The following is a 19,696-nucleotide window of genomic DNA, read 5'->3' on the forward strand; positions in this document are numbered from 1 at the left end:
TTAAATGGTGTAAGAGACATTATTTTCCTATGTGTATTCAATCAATACCACCGTTTAAACATGATTCATTTTTTTAATCTTACATGAGTAAGATATTAATCCATTTTGTTTTGGACATGTATACATATCCATACGTGTGTGTGTGTGTGTGTGTGTGTGTGTGTGTGTGTGTGTGTGTGTGTGTGTGTGTGTGTGTGTGTATATAAATGTACTAAAAACAGATACTCCTCCTTTAATGTTACTCAATATATGATGCTTTTGACAGAGGGATTAGAGGAGGGGGACAACGTAATTCCTTCGATGAAAATCAAGTTTTTGAATTTGTTTATGTGTCTATGTGGTATTTTTTATATGCTTCAGACAAACCTGCTTGATGAATGTACAAATTCATCTCAACACCATTGCTGAGTATTTTCTCCTTAAAACTGCGGTGAACCAAAAACACAGTTTGAAATCGCTGGTGTTTCTGACGTCACAAACTACCTTGTAACCAATCAGCTCAACGTGTGATCGTCAACGAGTGGATCTCTGAGCTGCTGTGAGTGAGTGGAGGCGGGGCTCATTGCAGAAATGAAGAATTTTTTTTTCCAAGGAAAAAACATTTAAATATGTAATTTCATCTTTGATCACATAAATATGTGATCTTTTTAAGGGGTAAAATGATTGACTACAGGGGGACTTTAACTTGTATCTTTAGAATGTAAGGGGATGAACTGAAGGTTTCACGCAGGTCGCTGCCCAAAGGAGGTTATGGCATACATGTAAGCGTTCAATTTTGACTGTTAAGTATGGAGATGTTGTAAGTTATCTGAGGCACTCAAATGCAAGGCCTCAGATAACTACCGAGCACAGGCACCCTCCTTCCATCGCACTCTTGGTAGAAGACTCAGATATATTGTCCCTTTTATCTCTTCTTTGTCTTCTCACTCAAGTTTTAATCTGCAAATGCTGTGAAAAACAACTAGTGAATAATGCTTCTTTCTGTAGTCAAGGTCAGTAGGCCTGGGAAGAGTCTAGGGAGTCAAATAAAATGTTTCCAATTTAAAAAATATTTACGTATGTCAGGTGGACATATTATGGAATGCTGAGGAAAACCAATGTGGATAAAGATGAACCGGAAGGTGTACATAAATGATAAAAGGATGTAGGAGGCCTTATGATATTCTGTTCATTTGCTTATCCAATTAACTTTGAAAGTTTTGATCAATGATAAATGAATATGTATGATTTTACTGAATAAATACTCTGTTTTGCTTAGAGCTCATTTTGTAGCTCTCTGAGATATGTTTTGGATTGCAGTTTCAGACAAATACATTTTATTTTATTTTATTTTTACCATTTGAGTGGCCTGACTTCAATTTTATTGGTGAATTTCCAACACAAAAGCCTGTGCATAACACTTCATGTTTTAATTTATAGCACTAGTTTTCGGCCAAATGACAGAAAATATTGAACCCCACATAGTTACAATAAACTTTATAACCTGTACGTTGATGAAAGCATAATGCGATGCACTTGCTAGCTCAGATGCAGCCATTCGAACGACGGAAAAAAAATGTCAGAAATTTGCGGATCAAAAACCTCATAACTTCATCTGAACTTGATTTTGTTAAAATGTTAATAATATAATGGCACAATCAAGTGCCTGACAATTTATAAAGCCACAATATCAATTTAACAGTGTATAATTATTTTTAAAAAACAAAAAAAATTGTGTTTGTTTTTCTGACAAGTAGCGGTTTCATTTGTGTTTTCTTTATTTACTTAGTTCTTTACAGATCCTTTCAGAACCCTACATTCTTTAAAATAAAGGTTCCACAAGAGGGTTTTCACAGCAATGCCATAGAAGAACATTTTAAAACCCTAGAAAAAACTTTTTTCAAAGATTCCATGGATGTTAAAGGTTCTTCATGGAACAGTAGATGCCATAAAGAACCTTTATTTGTAAGAGTGTACAATACTTTATTTTTAAGAGTACCAGACTGAGCTTGCTCACTTGTTCTCTTTCTCCTCAATGTACTCATGGTCACTGACTTCAGGCAGATGGGGCACATTGACCCGGACGGGTCTGGAGCTCTGGAGCAGACGACGGACCTCCTGCACCCTCAGATCCTGACTCCAGATCAGCTCCGTCACCTCCGGGCGCAGGTCTGTCATACCGTCCTCCTCCTCATCGGCATCACTGGTCACTGGCGGCTCAAGCATTACGTTTAGACCGACAGTCTAGGGCAAACACAAACACACTGAATATACAATGAAAGTACCTTGTTCAATTCATTCACTTCGCATCATAATTACTGTATTTACACATTCTAAAATTAGAAAATACCAGTCTTAAATACCATATTCAAGTCTTTAGCCCAATTCAGACAGTAGTTGTTTTAACTGGGACAGGAATTACTGTCAGCACTGCCACTACCCAGGAGACAACAATTCAACATTTGTTTTTGGAAAAGCCAATAATATTTTTAAAAATCTTTTTTGACCCCTGTGAAGTGTCCTAGGGTTTCTATTTGATATTTTGCATGATAATGAATATGCAAGTATGAATACAGGAATAATAAAAGTAATTTTTTTTATTTCAAGCACAACCAAAAAGAAGGCAACTTAATTCGCCTTAAAGATAGTTGTGCAGCTTTGTGTATTTTGTATATTACTATTGATAGTGTCTTAATACAGGATAGTTTACATTTTATCTAGTAATAAACAGCGCTGTTACTGTTCACTAAAACTTTTTTTTTTAAATCATTTCGGGTAAGTGAAAAAGATCAAATAAAAGATCAATATTATATGAAAAATCGGAACTTAAAAAAAAAGTAGAAAAAATAAACACTGAAAATATAAAAAATATTATATAAATATTATAATAGTATATAAATAATGCTAAAATAAATGCATAAAATACAGGTCAACAGTTGAGTTCAGAACGAAATGTATAGCAATACATGTACAGCTGTGACCAAACATGCCATTCAAACTGCAAAGCAACTTTCTTACGGATTTACGATTGGCCAGGGTGACTTTGTGAGCTTGCTTGGTCAGGTCCTGTCGTCCAATCAGAGCGCAGACCTCCTCAGACCAATCAGAGCAGGGGTGTTCTCTGCACTGGTAGATGGCGTCTCTGATTGGCAGAGCCACACCAAAAGGAACCGACTCCAGATCCTTCAATGTAAATCCTGAGGTAAAAAACAAGCATGTAAAATAGTCATAGTCACATGCCCTCGTGACAAGCTTGGTTTAAAGTTCAAATATAACTAAGCTAACATGAACTAAGGTAAACCAACAAGTGCTGCAGAATCTGAGGAGGATGTTTTTAACCAGACACCTACATTCCGGGCTAAACACAATAGAAAATTAGGGGCTTTAGGAGAATAACGATACGTGAATGCAAATCCTATCTACCCAATTTTACATTTTACTGCTTTCCGAAATGTGTCAGAATGAAAGTACGCACTGAATTTTTCAGCGTCCAGTAAAACATCTACAATCTGTTTTTCTCTTTCAGGTGAACTGCTGTCATAGCGGAGAACAGATTAATGCTAAGTAAGTTCAAATTGAACCGTTTGCTTGTTTTTAGCTAGCATACCTTAATAATGCTTTTGAATGAATGACATTTGAAGGAAACTATCACCCCTTTGAATACTGAGGTTTGTTACCACCAGAGAAACAATGCATGTTAAGTATGGGACTACATGTTTGCGATGTGTCAGCCAAGCATACGCATTTGCAAGGGTGTACTTGAGTATGTTTTTGGATCAACAGGTTGTGCTGTGTTTCTGGAATAACTCTGACCTGCAGAGGTCAACCACACCACCAGCTTCTCAGCCAGGCATCCAGATGAAGGTGCGGGCTTCACGCTGCTCTGCCTGTGAAACACACCCGACAATCAAACACACTGGAGGAACTAAAGCAGCTGACTAGAATTTATGAGCCGAGACTTATCCAGAAAAAACAAACATAAGGCACATGACAGTATTCCTGAACCACAGGTACTGTACCTTCTCAGAAAAGGATCACTCATATTCTTCTTTTGCCCTGTGAAAACAGGAACTTCATAATCATTTATATACATAGTCAAAAACACTTTTTATTCTTCTTTTTCCCTGGTTTCTGTATTATCAAATCTAATTGGATGGTTTTATTTACTGTATGATGTATATGATATAAATAATAGTGAATGAGCTGGAATATGAAAAATAAAAATCTGAAAAATATTTTGTTTTTAAATATAATACCGTTGAAAAGATTGGAGTAAGTAAGATGCTTTTATTTAGCAAGGACTCGTTAAATTGATAAAAAGTGAAAGTAAGGACATATACAGTATAATGCTAAAAAAGATTTATATTTCAAATAAATGCAGTTCTTTTGAAAGCAGCCGTTTTCAACATTTATAATCATCATATTAGAATGATTTCTGAAGGATCATGTGACACTAAAGACTGGAGTAATGATGCTGAAAATGCTATGGGGGAATGCTAAATATGCTGGTCATTTTATAAACACTTACGAAAAGTATTACTACTTGGGATGCACGTACAGTATATATATTTCATAATTATTATTTAAATCAATATTAGACTGAATAGGTGCCGATATGAAAAGAGATCATCAGCTTTTATTTTGTCCCACACCCCGTCTATCTAAAATAAACTGGATTTGATCTACAAATATAATATTTGAACTGACTACGATCAATTATAATTTAAATAACTTGGAACCATTACATCAGATTCTCGTGAATGTCTCTGGGAATCTCTTTATTTTTAGCTACATATTTATGCCACTACAGCACGACTAATAATGAAACAAAACAAACTTCTGTGCTCTTAGAAACATAAATGGCTGCAATTAATTTAAAGTATAAATGGATCTATACGATTGGTAACACTTTATTTAGACTATTGAAGTAAAGTGGAACCATAAGATCTACTTTCGTGGAAAGAGCTCATTATGTGAAAAACTATTTCACTATTCTTAAAGGACCCAAGAAAATTTATAACAATGGATTTACACTGGAAAAAATATAACTTAATTTTCAATTTAGTCCAGACTCAAGATTAGAGCAGACTGGTTCATTTTTTGTGAACAATCTGTAGGTGACGTAGTTTTGATGCTTCACAATAGGATATAGAGATATAGTGGCTAGCATAGTTCATGTTTGTTGGCTGGATTCCCCGCGATGCTTTATGATCCGCTGGAGGTTGTTGGCATGATCTTGAGCCTTTCCTCTGTATAGATCAGTCCTCCATTTAGCATCCAAACCATATGTGTATTTTAATATGTATATATAAATTAATCCTATTTTTCACTAGTGTACTTGCTTGATGGTAAAGACGCCCTTCAATAGCCTCTAATCTCACACACACGCAGAGCCCACCTGCTGACAGCCTGGAGAGGTACTTCAACATGTTTGTCGAGATGGCGTCCTCATCTCCAACCACATACAGGGCATAACTCTGAGAAACAGACCGAAGAAGAGAGTGAGTATTAGCAGTGGGACAGCACCTGTGTGGTTTTGGTTTGCTACTGTCATGACAGTCACTCAGTCTGGTCATGTGAGGGGAGAATGAACATGTTTCATCATGAAGTAATGCAGGAGCGCAGTCATCAACCACACGCATGACTGCATGCGTCACAACCGCAGTACACAGGTAATACGGCACTCATTCAGAACAGCAATTTCAAATCAATCAATTTCATTTCAAATGAGAAATTACTACTTGAAGATATTTTTAAACAACAAACTGATAAAAATGACAAAGACATATAGCTAATATGCAATTGAGGAATTAAGCAGAAAGTCTGTTTTTTGTTAATTAAAATAAAGCTGATATAAAATAAAATAATTACATGAGAAACTTAAACTAAATGAACGCTTTCAAATGTTGCCTTTTCTTGGCAACTAGCTGAAAGAAGTTTAGGGTGATTACTGAAGTAAATTTAAAACTGAAATAAAAATAAATTACCAAATTATCATAAATAAAGAAAAACTAATAAAAATTACGTAACAAAATTACCAAAATACAGTTGAGGATTTAAACAGGAAGACAGTTTAGATTTAGTCACAGCATCAGATATTCAAGTATTGCACCCAAAGTCTGCAATGTTACTTCTTTTGGCCCTCTAGCGGTTAAAAAAATGAAACTGCATGTATTTTGAGGAAGAACATTGTTTTGGTTGTGCTTCGGCTCTGCGTGAACAGATTGGATAAAGCATCTATGACAGACTAGGCAGATAGCTTCAAAAGAGTCTAACCACAAAGTCTCTGTGATATTCTGGTGTCTATATAAGGCTTGAATCTCCTCTTTAATGTCTAAAGGAGTATTTCTCCTGTTCAAACATCCAAACAGGTGAAAATCTCAAGTCTGATAGCTTAGAAAAGCAATAGCACCCCTCTCCTCAAAACCTGCAGAACACGACTGCAACTCTACGCATGAGCCATAGTAATGTTGATGCTTTCCTTAGCAATTACCACAAAATGTAATTGGGAGAAAGAAAGGGGTTGGAAAAGAGAGAGAGAAAGACAGGCAGAGAGAGAGACATACGCTGGTAGTTTAAGTATAGAGGGATTAAATGGATGCTCTAATGTTCTGGACTCTAATCTAAGGGACGGGAACGGTGGGGTAAACACAGCCCATAATTGAGTAACGATTTGTCAGTACCTCAGTAGGGTTGTGCGTCACTTCACTTTGCCTGATGGAAGGAAGTACAAAACAAACACACACACACACACACTATGGCACCCGTGACCCCTTGTATCGCCCTCTCGAGTGATTCAGACAACCACTTCCATGGACTAATTAAGGTGGGGCATCACTCCTGCTCACAGGACATGGAGGACGCCCGGGGACGACTCGCTGCTCGTAAAATGTCATTATGATTAGCTTGCAGCACTTTGCCATCTAACTGCTTGACATTTCCAAAGAACATGTGTGTGAGTTAAGGGCATGACACCCAGTTCCTCTGCTCACTGTTAACGCCCCCTGTTGGGCATCACCAGCATTCAGTGACTGCTCACATACACAACCAATCAAATGTATGAGGACAGCATGATTTCATTTTAATGAATATAACACTTTTATTCAGCAAGGATGCATTAAATCAATCAAAAGTGACAGTAAACTTCAAATTTACAAATAAATTCACATTTCAAATAAATGCTGTTATATCGAGCTTTCTATTCATTAAAGAATCCTGAGGAAAAAAACATTAACTGTTTTTGTTTTTTTACTTTGATAATAATCAAAGTAAAAAATAATCAGAAATGTTTCTTGAGCAGCAAATCAGCCTATTGGAATGTTATTTTGTAACAATATTTCACAATTTTACTGTTTTACTATTTTTTTTATCAAATAAATACAGCATTGGTGAGCAGAAAAGACTTTTTTCAAAAACATAAAAAAACGGACCCCAACATGTTTTGGGAGTGACAACCAGATTTAAATGCAAGAGTCTATCCCCTAAATTACCATAAGATCAACCTTTAACCACATGTTATCAGTAACCAGTCAGTAATGATAGTAATTTTAGTTTCACAAACTGTTGCACAAAACTTAATTTCAAGGTGGATTTGCAGTTTAGAAAGTGAGTCAGATACTCTTGACTGATTCAGTGAGCACATTCACATGAATAACTTATTGAAATAACATGTTGCCCAGATTTACATGCAAACCAATTACCTGACAACGCAAGTAAACCGTGTTTACAAGAATTTATTACTAAATCAGGTTATTTCCTGGTAGTGTTGTCAAAACGTAATAATTTGAGTATATGAGTATTTCATTTGTTACGTCGGTTATGATGTTAAATAAAGAATTGAAAAACGAAGAATAGTATTGCAACATGTCAGTGGGAAACTTACGCCTCATATATTATCCTTCCATGCAGTAACATTATTTATCTAGCTGTGTCGATCGGTCTATGCTTAAGCCATTTATTATGTCCTTACTCCGATAAAGGAAAACAGGTTAACGCGTTTACGTGCATTGTCGGCTTATTAAGCATAATCGGGTTAAGAACATGCATGTAAAACGCACTCAGTGAGTTTATTTTGTGAAAGATTCGTCAGATTGCTTCAAACTAGTAAACTCCTGAGTTGAGTCTTTTTTGAATGAATCGATATAAAACCTGCTCAAAGGAGTCATGTGTGAATCGGACTAAACTGGTCGCACTGTAGAACATCTAGAGAAAGAAGAGACTACCTGAATTTGCCAGAAGTGAATTGGGTTTTAGAATGTGGCTGGACAGGACCTATAAATCCAGGCATAAAGACCATATTCAAGATCTTTTCAGTAGCATTTTGGTCCTTACCAGCACCAGTAGTTTGGTTCTCTCGCAGATGCTGGGCAGATAAGGAAAAGGCGCCACATCTTGCCCTCTCAGACAGCGACTGAGCCAGCTGAACACACACGGGGCCTCTCCGTTCAGGAACACTGGCCAAGTCATCAGCTCCATCTGAGCTGCACACAGATGGATGACATCACATGTAAATGACAGTAAAGCTGCGTGACAAGCTATAGAGCAGTTTATAATTCTTTGAACATGATTATGGGTCAGTACTTTTTTTATGTTTTTGAAAGAAGTCTGTTATGTTTTCTATGTGAATATATTGTAAAATGTATTTTTTTCCTGTTATGCAGAGCTGAATTATCAGCTTCATTACTCCAGCCTTCAGTGTCACATGATCCTTCAGAAATTATTTTAATATGCTGATTTGCTCCTCAAGCAACATTTCTGATTATTATCAATGTTGAAAACGGTTGTGCTGCTTCATATCTTTGTGGAAAACATGATGCAGTTTTTCAAGACTTTGGATGAATAGATGTTGAAATTTGATGAAAAGTTCAAAAGAACAGCATTTATTTAAAATAAACAATTACATTTAATTAATTGAATGCAACCTTGCTGAATAAAAATATAAATTTCTTTCAAAAAAATAAAAAATAACTTATTGACCCCAAACTTTTAAATGGTAGTGTACATGGAATATACACTGCAGGACCTTTAAGTAAACAGCAGAAAGGTGAATAACTGAAATTATGACCAGTCAATGCATCCAAAAACAACCACTTATTCATTTATAAAAAGCTGACCAAATAAAATTAAACAAATATGTAATAATTAGTATAAATTATATTATATATACACACACATACATATATATACATATATATATAATATGATATTTGTCTATTCTGAATAAAAAAATTATGAAATACTCTCCTTTTCAAGCGCATATACACAAAATGCACAAAATAGACAAGACTTGAAATACTTCCTGCCCTAACTTCCAATTTCAAATAGAAATGCATCAACACAGGTGAGAACATGCATATGTCAAACCTTTTAATGGAACATTTAACCTTAAATCTCGGCGTTGCGAAATAAATCTTCACGTCCATTTTATGTGTCGACTACCCACATACACAACTAACAGAATCCTCAATTCAACAAAGCCAGTCACTCAAACCCTAAACGTGGCTAGAAGCGCATCTGGTGAACTCCTAACAAGTCAGCGCTGTCTGGTAAATGAATAGAAATGCCTTTAGCTGCTAATGAGGTGTCCCGACCGCATCGATCGGTCTCGTACCTTGATCAATCACGCAGGCCTCCTTGAACGTTTTGATGAATGAGGGGTAATCGCGCCAGTACAGATCAATGAAATCCTCCTGTTGTAGGTCCCTAATGAAATGAGAGAAAAAATGATTAGTTGGTAACAGAGTCGTCAGGCAGTCAATATATACACTAATACTGGTATAAAAGCCAAACCAGAGCATGACTCACACGGCACAGTTTAACGCCTCTGATCAATGAGATCTGTGGTTTGGTTGCTGTACATCTGAAGACTAGCGTGGTATGCACCAATATTGTGAATATCACAATGATGTAAATATGCTTTTATTTGTAAATACTAAATGTTTGGATTTATCTAAACAGGATCTATCTTTGGGTGTGGACGCCTGTTTCTTCCTGTACCTTCCAGTTTTACCTCAGTCAATGTGTCAATACACTCACATTAAAAAATATACATGTACTGTCAAGTCAAACATTAATTAATAAACTGATCAATCTATTATTGATTAAGAATGAATTGAGAGTACAGGATGGTTTCAAATGGACTGTCAGCTCCATTTACCCAACAAACTCTGAAGTGAGTGCAACAAAAAAAGCATAATTTGTTAAAATCCTAAATATATATATGGTTTGTGTGTGTGTGTATATATATATATATATATATATATATTTATATACATACACATACATATATATATATATACACATATACACACACACAAACCAGAGACTGTGTTGAACGTACAACAAGAAAAATATGGAGTAAGAACCATAAAGGATGCTGGATGACTTTGATCTTACTGATATCACGTGTTTTCTTAAATATCTTTCAGTGTTAAAAAGGTGGTTTATTTTTTAAATTAAAAATGATCTTCTATCAGTACATTTGCACTTTTACATGTTTTTGAATCTATATGAAATATAGAAGATATAGAATATATAAAATACATGATACATAATATTGATAAAATAGAGAGTAAAACCATTGAATTCTACCAAAGTTTCTAGTGATCATTTCTGGATAATTTCAAAGTGACAATGTAGCAAAAAAATAATAGCAGGTAAAATTGTGGGACATATCTTGCCCCATGTTTCAAAAATTAATGGGCTGTTTGGTTGAAATTATGGTTTCTGATTAAGAGGGAAAAAATACCATTTAAATACAGAAGTAGAGATATGAATCCAATATTGTCAAAAGACTTATATAATATTATATTTTATATTATAATATTATTACTTATAAAATATTGAGATAAATATTCCCCGGCCCTAATGCTGACCTACACACAACAGACGCAAACAATGTACACGAGCCACAGATTCAGTACTCAATGGAGGATTATGGTTACAGCCTTATCTGGTCTTATAGTGTATTATAATTCAATGCTTTTAAATTTCAAGCCCACATGGGTTTATCAAACGGCAACCAATTAAACTCTCACTGCTGTTTTTTTTATGTCCACATGACAGCATCCACTTGACATTTTAATAAACAATGAAAAACATTACAGCTATTTACCCATCCATATTTAGGATACACCACAAAGAAAAGCAGCAATTACAATGTGAAATGGGAGGTTTGAGGAGTTGGGTGACTTTACTTGGTTAGGAGTTTAGTGCATGAGTCATAGAAAACATAAGTTCTGGTCTCTCCCACTTCATTAATTATTATTTCTATCAAACAGGCCAAAAAATTAAATAAATAATTACTTGGCCAGCTGTTGCAGCAGACCAACCAGAGCTCTCGCCCCGCTCCGCTGTAGCTCATCCAGCTTCAGGTCTTCGTAGAGCAGGTGCAGAACGTAGAAGAGCACCGGGATATGTGGGAAGAGGAGGGCTGACGACTCCAAACCCACAGGAGACTCTTGGTTATTCACTCCACCAGGGGGCGACACCAACTCCAGGCCTTGAACGGCCACCGCAGGTAGCATGGAAATTTGCCAATGGTAGTCGGAGCAGCGGAGGTATGCCCAATCCTGATGATGTCAGAACAGATGTAGATATATCAACAAACCATGGGTAAATAAATACCTTCAAAACATTCACTACAGGAACTCAGTGGAGGGCTGATACATGTTATACACACTATATACACTGACGTTGAAAAGTTTGGAGCCAGTAAGATTTTTTTTATGTTTTGAAAGCCTTCTATGCTCACCAAGGCCGCATTTATTTAAACAAATATAGAAATATTATTACAATTTAAAATAACTGTTTTCTATCTGAAAATGTCTTAAAATGTAATTTATTCCTGAGCTACAAAGCTGAATTTTCAGCATCATTACTCCAGTCTTCGGTATCACATGATCCTTCAGAAATCATTCTAATATGCTGATTTGCTGCTCAAGAAACATTGCAAACAATTTATTTGAAATATAAATAATTTGTAACAATATACTAATTGCTTTTGATCAATTTAATGCACCCTTGCTTTTTAAAGAAAGTATTGCTTACTTTCTCTTACTGACCCCAAACTTTTGACAATGTACATATTTTGATAAGCCTTTCTGTAAAAAACAAATCTAAATCAACATTTCAACCTGCAGTTCAAGCTGATACAGAGATGACCAAGGGTCTTTGACCCCGACCTCTGCCTCTGGCATGTCTAGGGTCACTCACCTCATCTGAACCCGTGTCAGCAGGACGGGCCTTCTTAGGGGCTATTACTGGAGAGAGAGGCACTTCAAAATGAAGCTGTGGAGATGACAAGTGTGTTAATGAGCATTTCAGACTGACAAGTGTTCATTCACCAATTGGAAACTTCACTATCAGCCATCTTATAATACAATGATGTTATATAATTCAGTATACATAAATTGTTTTGTATTTTGTTTTGATACATGAATAAACAGTGTTTTGTTTTAATAAAGTATTTTGTTTTGATAAATAAATAATTTTAAAAATATTGATGTATTTATTTAAACAAAATTATATGAACTGCATGCAAGAAAATAAGATCTACAAAAGACTTTACATAACATTTATGCAAAAAAAAAAATAGAGATTGTACTGGGCAATATATGGGTATATCAATAATGACCATTTAATTTGTAGAAACTAATGTTTAATGTGTAGTAAATTGTTTTCTGTGTTTACCAGACAGATTTTAAAACATTGTTTAACTATGATCAGAAAAAAAGTACATTTAAAAGGGTTTAAGTAAATTGTGCTTTTAAGTAGATTGTAAATCACGTGTATAGTTTTCATTTATTTAAATTCTTGATCTTTCCTAGTGTGCTAAACCAGGTACCTGAAAACTCTCCGCATTCCCCGCGGTTGACAAAGCCCAAAGACAGACACAGAGGTCAGACCAAAGAGACACTCACGTTACGTGTCCATGTCAGTCGTTCGGTGTTGTAACCCATCATTGTCATTAGGCATGTAACAAACAGGTTCCACTCCAGGTGCATGCTGGGACCTCCAGGGGCGTTGTAACTGTTGTACCACTTGACCAGCACTTTCATGGCAGTGTCCTTGGGTAAAATAAACCTGACGGCCTGCAGGCAACGTTTGACTGGGAGTGAAAGAAAGATCAGCTGTTAATAACAAAAGTCACTGTCACAATGGTAAAGTGTGGCGCTTTCTGTAATATTTTAGTCTCTAGATAAGCCTTGAGTGCCTCCAGAAAAAAGTTTATCAATTATTAAATGAATTAGATTTAGCTGTAAAGCAGCTCTACACGAGACAATATAGTGTCATCATCATACAGCTCAATTCAGTTCAAGTTTGGTTTTCATCCGATAGTATCGGTGTAGTCAAATCGATAATATTATTGAATATTAAGTGTCTTTTAAACCCCCGCAGGCCTCTTGTGAGTCAATATGTTTTTCTCACTCATTTCATCATTCATCAGGCAAAAATCACTTAAGTAACACAGCAAACCTTTCTTTAAGGATTTGATGAATAATTCATGTCTGAAGCATGCTGAAGTTTAATAATAAGAAGTGGTAAAACTTTACAATAAGGTTCATTAGGTAACATTAGTTAATGTATTAACATGAACTAACAATGAGCAATACATTTGTTGCAATTTTAAATTAATCTGTGTTAATATTAGTTAATAAAAATACAGCTGTTCATTGTTTGTTCATGTTAGTTCACACAGTGCATTAACTAATGTTAACAAATACAGCCTTTGATATTAATACCAACTAAGATGAATAAATAAACTACTAAGGTGGTTAACTAATGTTAGCTAATGAACCTTAATGTAAAGTTTTACTGAAGTAGTAAGAAGTGTAATAACCAATTGTTATAATGATGCTTGCTTTAGCAAACACCACGAATACATGTTTTTAGTCAGCTGTCACCACAGATATCTGGTGAATTAATACCATAATATTAGATTAACATTAAAAATAACATTAAAACATAATTTTTAGGTCATATTGCCCACCCCCATGTGTGTACATCCAAAATAAGTGTAGGTGAAGATAATGGAGATGAATGTTGTTCTATTGAAGGGTGCGCACGGAGGGGGCCGGCGCTTCAAAGGACACAGCCGGAGCTGGAACACACATCTGAGCGAGGGGGTGGAGAACACAGGGGAACCGAGCAAAGCGAGGGACACTACACTTGAGGGGGTTTACAGATGACTGTTTGCCAGAGTGCTCGACTGCGTGACACGGGGGCTACACGACCTGATACACAGAGGAAGAGGATGTTGAGACCTGAGGGTGGAGGGATGCATGGGGTTTGGATTAGTTTGATTTCTGTAGAAGATGAAATGAAAGAGAAGACAATTTTGAACCTTGATATAATTTGCTGAGCAAAACCCTTATGTGCATAATACAATTTTGGGGGAGGGGGAATCTGAAATTTAAAAAATGTTAAAATATACAATGTATTTATTTAGTTGTTTATATATTTAAAAGGGACAGTGCATATTAATGGACATCTTAGCTTTTCAGCAATGTAAATATGCCAGAATTAGCCTAAAGGCTATTTTACATCTGTAGTCCCCCATCAGGTCATCACAGTACAAAAAGTAACACAGCTAAACATTGAAATTGAATACGATACAACACAATTTAACAGACGCCACAATTTTCAACAACATATTATAAAAGACACCACAGTTAGCAAGACAGGTTATTATGTAATTTAAGGTGCCGTGTATGCAGTAAAGTGCCATTCTATAAAAAAAATGTTCAGTTTAATTTTGTTTGAGAGCTGTTTAGTGCCGAAATTAAACAAAAGCATGAAATGATGGGAAATAGCTTTTTTGATTCTAATATTCAACATATATTTAACTATGAAAGCCCATTTCCATTTTCCACTGAATAAAAAAAGGCAATTGCAACCTTTTATCTTTATTTCATGCAATTTTGAGTTTATACACTCACCGGCCAGTTTATTAGGTACGTTTGTTTAACTGCTCAATAAAGCAAATATCTTATCAGCCGATCACATGGCAGCAGCTCAATGCGTTTAGGCATGTAGACATGGTCAAGACGATCTGCTGAAGTTCAAACTGAGCATCAGAGTGAGGAAGAAAGGTGATTTAAGGTGATTTAAGGGACTTTAAGCGTGTCATGGTTGTTGGTGCCAGACGGGCTGTGTTTCAGAAACTGCTCATCTACTGGGATTTTCACACACAACTATCTGTTTACAGAGAATGTCTGAAAAGAGAAATATCTAGTGAGCGGCAGTTCTGTGGGTGAAAATGCCTTGTTGATGCCGGAGGTCAGAGGAGAATGACCAGACTGGTTCAGCTGATAGAAAGGCAACAGTAACTCAAATAATCACTTAATACAGCCGTGGTCTGCAGAAGAGCTTCTCTGAACGCTCAACATGTCAAACACTGAAGCAGAAGAGCTACAGCAGCAGAAGACACACACCGATGCCACTCATGTAAGCTAAGAACAGAAAACTGAGGCTACAATTCACACAAACTCACCAAAACTGGACAATAGAAGATCGGAAAAACGTTGCCTGGTCTCGATTTCTGCTGCAACATTCAGATGGTAGGGATCCTGCCTTGTATCAGCAGTTCAGATCGTTCAGATCCGACAATGTCCATGCTGCGTTCATGTCAATATGGACCAAAATCTTTGAGGAATGTTTCCAGCACCTTGTTAAATCGATGCCACAAAGAATTAAGGCAGTTCTGAAGGCAAAAAAGGGGGTCCAACCAGTACTCGCCGAGTGTACCTAACAAACTGGCCAGTGAGTGTATATCGCAATTCTGACTTTATTTCTCGCAATTCCGAGTATGTCTCGCAATTCTGACTTTTCCCTCAGAATTGTAAGGTTGTAAACACAATTCTGGCACGCAATTCCCAGTTTGTAGCTTGCGTTTTGAGTTAAAAATCTCACAAATCTGACTTTTTTTCTCCAGGTTATGATCTCTGTTAAAGGGGTCATCGGATGCCCATTTTCCACAAGTTGGTATGATTCTTTAGGGTCTTTATGTAAAGTTTGTAACATAGTTCGGTTAAAATTCCTCAATGGCTGTGTAAAACAACAACCTTTTACCTCCTCAAAAACAGCTCTGTTCACAGACACCCGTTTCGGTGCATGTCTCTTTAAATGATGAGCAACTGCTCACTCCACCGTGTCACTCCACTTATGTGTCGACACAAGACACATAAAGTGCTGCCTTGGCGGACAGTATACAAATGGCTGAGAGCGGAAATATGCTAATACGGGACAGTCCGTCAGTGATCGTGGGCAGAGCATGAGCATTAAGACATCATATTGCTCAGAAAATTCAAAAGGCTTGATTATTTAGTGAGTGTTAAGACTTTTTAAACTCACAATTCTGAGAAAAAAGTCAGAAATGAGAGATGATCAAGTCAGGGTTGTGAAATAAAAAGTCGGAATCACCTTTTAATTTTTTATTGCATGGTGGAAATGGGCTTATATATTTATTTAAGTGAGAGAATTTCACAGTAAAAAATATTTAGTGATGTTTTGCCAAGACATGCATGACTATCACTACTCCTCGTAATTTGGGTTAGTAATTTAAACAAACCCCTATCTCAAAGTATTAAATTCAGCTTGTAATTTGACCAACAAGCTTGATTTTGAAGTCCTCAAATCACACAGCTTGTTGAGGAGAGACACAAGTCACATCTAGAAGGTTAGTAAAGCATCTCAGTGCTACTATGTAATTTCGTAATTTTGCAGTAGAGACACAGATGTGAATACCCTTAGTCATTTAAAATCCTAAAGAGTTTGTTCATCCAGCCTTGTCACTAATTCTTGAGAGATCAGTGTAAATATCAGTGACCACAAGTGATAAAGCTACATTTAAAAATCCAGTGATATCTTCACTGGTTAAAATACAATTCCAGCAAAATGTGTAAAAGTAGTTTTTTGTTCACAACTAAACAAATTAGGGATATCTAAAATGGCATTTTCAACTTCTTTCATTTTATTTGTTATCGTTCAGCGTCACACCACCAAACTCTCAATGACTTTGCCTAGAGCTTAATTAGCAAACAAACTCCAAAAGGTCAGCATGGACCTGAATAAAATGTCACTTTATTAGTGGCACAAAGCCCACCACTTCCAAACTAAAGCACTTATTAACAGGAAGCTGGCATTAATTGAGAAAATTGTAAAGAAAGCTGGATTGGGTAGATGTCACACGCAATCAGTCTAAGACGAAAGGCCAAGAAAAGAAAAAAACTCAAATGAATCCGCCACGGGAAACCTGCACCCGCAGTTGGGATGTGAGCGCTGTTTGTCCATTTAAAAGTCACCGCCGTCATGCTAGCATGCTTTGGGTGGTTTCTAGGTGGTTAACATTATAATTGTAAAAAGTAAATAGAAAAAGTAATAGCAAACAGCTTTAATGACATGAACAGACCCCAAGCATGTATCATGTATACTTCCTGAAATAATTATAGCTAACACATTAGAAAAGGTCAAATGTCTAAATGTAGAAAGTGGCAGGAATGACTCACAGTTTTACTTCGCAGTAAAGCACATTAGTGACAGATCCTTGAGCACATCATTTATGCCAAATAAATCAGGATCTGAGTTCTACAAAATAACTACAAAAAATACTGATCGGTCTCATAGGAGTGTGAGTGTGGCTGGAAAAACAGCAGTGTTAATCTCACATCATGGCGGTAATTAAACAAGTTTAATTTCATAATACTACTAAATTATACTGTTAACAAAAATATGACAACATTTTTGCAATAATTTACTAACAAAGTTTCTCAAGAAAAATATCCTTATTTCAAATATTCCAATATTAGACTAAAATTTATGAATATGACGACATATATTCTTTACAAAAATAACACTTTGCACTAAGGTTTAATTGTTAATGTTAATTCATGCATTAGCTAACAATGAGCAATATCTTTTAAAAGCATTTATTAATATCTTTGTTAAGGTTACTTAAAACAAATAAAATAGTTTATGGATTGTTCATATAAGTTCATAGTGCATTCATATTAATTGAATTTATTGACTTGACATTTACGTCAAATATGCATCCTAGGATGCGCTGGGACACATCTTCAGTGATGTTCCTGAGGTCATTGGGTGATTCGGGTCTTTCAACATCATACACCCTCACACAGATGACCCAGGCAGCCAAATACATTTATTTACGGTGTTTTTTAATATGTTTTAATGTATTTTTGAGGATTTGTGTTTCATATGAATGGTCTGGCAAAATTTCCATAATAGGATTGATAAAGTTTTTACCTTATCTTACCAGAAAAAAACTTTGGTTTAAAGGGACAATGTGTAGTTTTTTAGGTATTTTATTATCTAAAATCAATATTTTTATTCATAAATATGTCCTCAATTGTGTACAAATACCTCTGTCTATTATCTGACTTATCCTCGTAAACGAAGAATTTATTATCTTTATATACATGTGATTGGTAGGTCCACGGAGGCTTCCATGTCGTTCCGTCATCTTGAAAAACTATTATTGCAGAGAGGGTCAAAAAGTACTAGGCCAACGCGTTTCCGCAACGTGTTTTCGTTCAGAGCCAGCGTCACGTAACTGAAAGCAGCCGAAACGGAGGAGCAGAGCAGTGAGAGGCGCTTCACGGCCCCGGCAAGTTTAAAAGGCTGCATTACACTGTTATTATTCATACTGTAACATTCGTTTGTTCGTTGTGTCAAGTTGCAGTTTGTTTGAAATAACAAACCTGTTCACCCGAAGGAAAACTCGACGAAGTACTATTAGAAGACATCCTGTCATAGCTTTTTGGTACCTAACAGCTACCGTAGATGCAACACGCATTTTGAAAAAGCGAGGCGCTGGAGAGCACAATTCGTGCGAATGGAAAATACAATTTCACCGCTAGATGGGAGAAATTCCTACACAATGTCCCTTTAAAGGGGTCATATGATGCGATTTCTTGTTTTCCTTTTTCTTTAGTGTGTTAGGTAGCTGTTTGTGCATGTAAAGGATCTGCACTGTGTTTTTCATTGCGAAAGTCAAATGACTTTGTTTGGCCATTCAAAAGTGGACACAATTAGAAAACGTGCTTAAGTGCTTAACACTGTTCCAGAACAGCACAACAAAAATTTTCGACTGTGTGCTGCGCATTTTTTGGAGGACTGTTTCCAGAGTTTGGGAGAGTTAAGGCCAGCTAAAGTAAAGGCGAAGCGTAAAAAGACAGTACAAGTCATTTTAATAAGTAATTATGTCCCCAATGAAATAAAACCTTACCAATTTGATACGATCTGGTCCAGTTGTGCTGGCAAAGTTCATCGATCAGCTTGGTCATCTGCATTTTCCGGTTCAGATTCGGGCTTGAATTGATAAGGTAATAACGACACTAACACCTGTCATTATTCCTTTGGGAGCTGATGTTCACAATAATGTAAGGGCCGTGATATTTCCGTCACACGCTTAAGGTTTTTGGGAAAGGCGAGGCATAGAGGAGCAACAGTGATGTACAGTATGTGTAAAATAGTGACTTTTTTAACCTAAAACCATGTACAACATTGCATTAAACCAAACACTCAAAATAATGTTCTTTTTAGAACCATCATATGACCCCTTTAAAAGAGAGAAATGAGATTAATAAATGCTGAAAGTTTTTTTTTTTTAAATTAGTGTTTTGATGGTTTGTTGTGCCTTTTCAAGCTCATAAACAGCTTGTGACTCAGCTCTGTGCTGCATTCGAAGCAATGCATC

At 36.1% G+C, this 19,696-nt stretch overlaps 1 protein-coding gene across 5 annotated transcripts in view; it reads right to left on the reverse strand.

Annotated features, from left to right (window-relative positions):
- Window positions 1–19,696, reverse strand: part of anapc1 (anaphase promoting complex subunit 1) — an 80,138-nt gene that overhangs the window by 39,790 nt on the left and 20,652 nt on the right. For all 5 annotated transcript variants that reach the window (XM_077217427.1, XM_077217428.1, XM_077217424.1 and 2 more), the window contains exons 17-26: window positions 12,900–13,087; window positions 12,193–12,267; window positions 11,284–11,549; window positions 9,590–9,681; window positions 8,311–8,459; window positions 5,378–5,456; window positions 3,999–4,035; window positions 3,793–3,866; window positions 2,998–3,176; window positions 1,997–2,223 (exon numbers count right to left, since the gene is read on the reverse strand). In XM_077217427.1, the coding sequence (XP_077073542.1) occupies window positions 1,997–2,223; window positions 2,998–3,176; window positions 3,793–3,866; window positions 3,999–4,035; window positions 5,378–5,456; window positions 8,311–8,459; window positions 9,590–9,681; window positions 11,284–11,549; window positions 12,193–12,267; window positions 12,900–13,087 (1,366 nt within the window). The remainder of the gene's footprint in view (window positions 1–1,996; window positions 2,224–2,997; window positions 3,177–3,792; window positions 3,867–3,998; window positions 4,036–5,377; window positions 5,457–8,310; window positions 8,460–9,589; window positions 9,682–11,283; window positions 11,550–12,192; window positions 12,268–12,899; window positions 13,088–19,696) is intronic.

Source organism: Siphateles boraxobius, unplaced genomic scaffold (assembly GCF_051911475.1).
Source record: "Siphateles boraxobius isolate OS27281-9 unplaced genomic scaffold, OSU_SipBor_1 73, whole genome shotgun sequence".
Taxonomy (NCBI): Eukaryota; Metazoa; Chordata; class Actinopteri; order Cypriniformes; family Leuciscidae; genus Siphateles; species Siphateles boraxobius.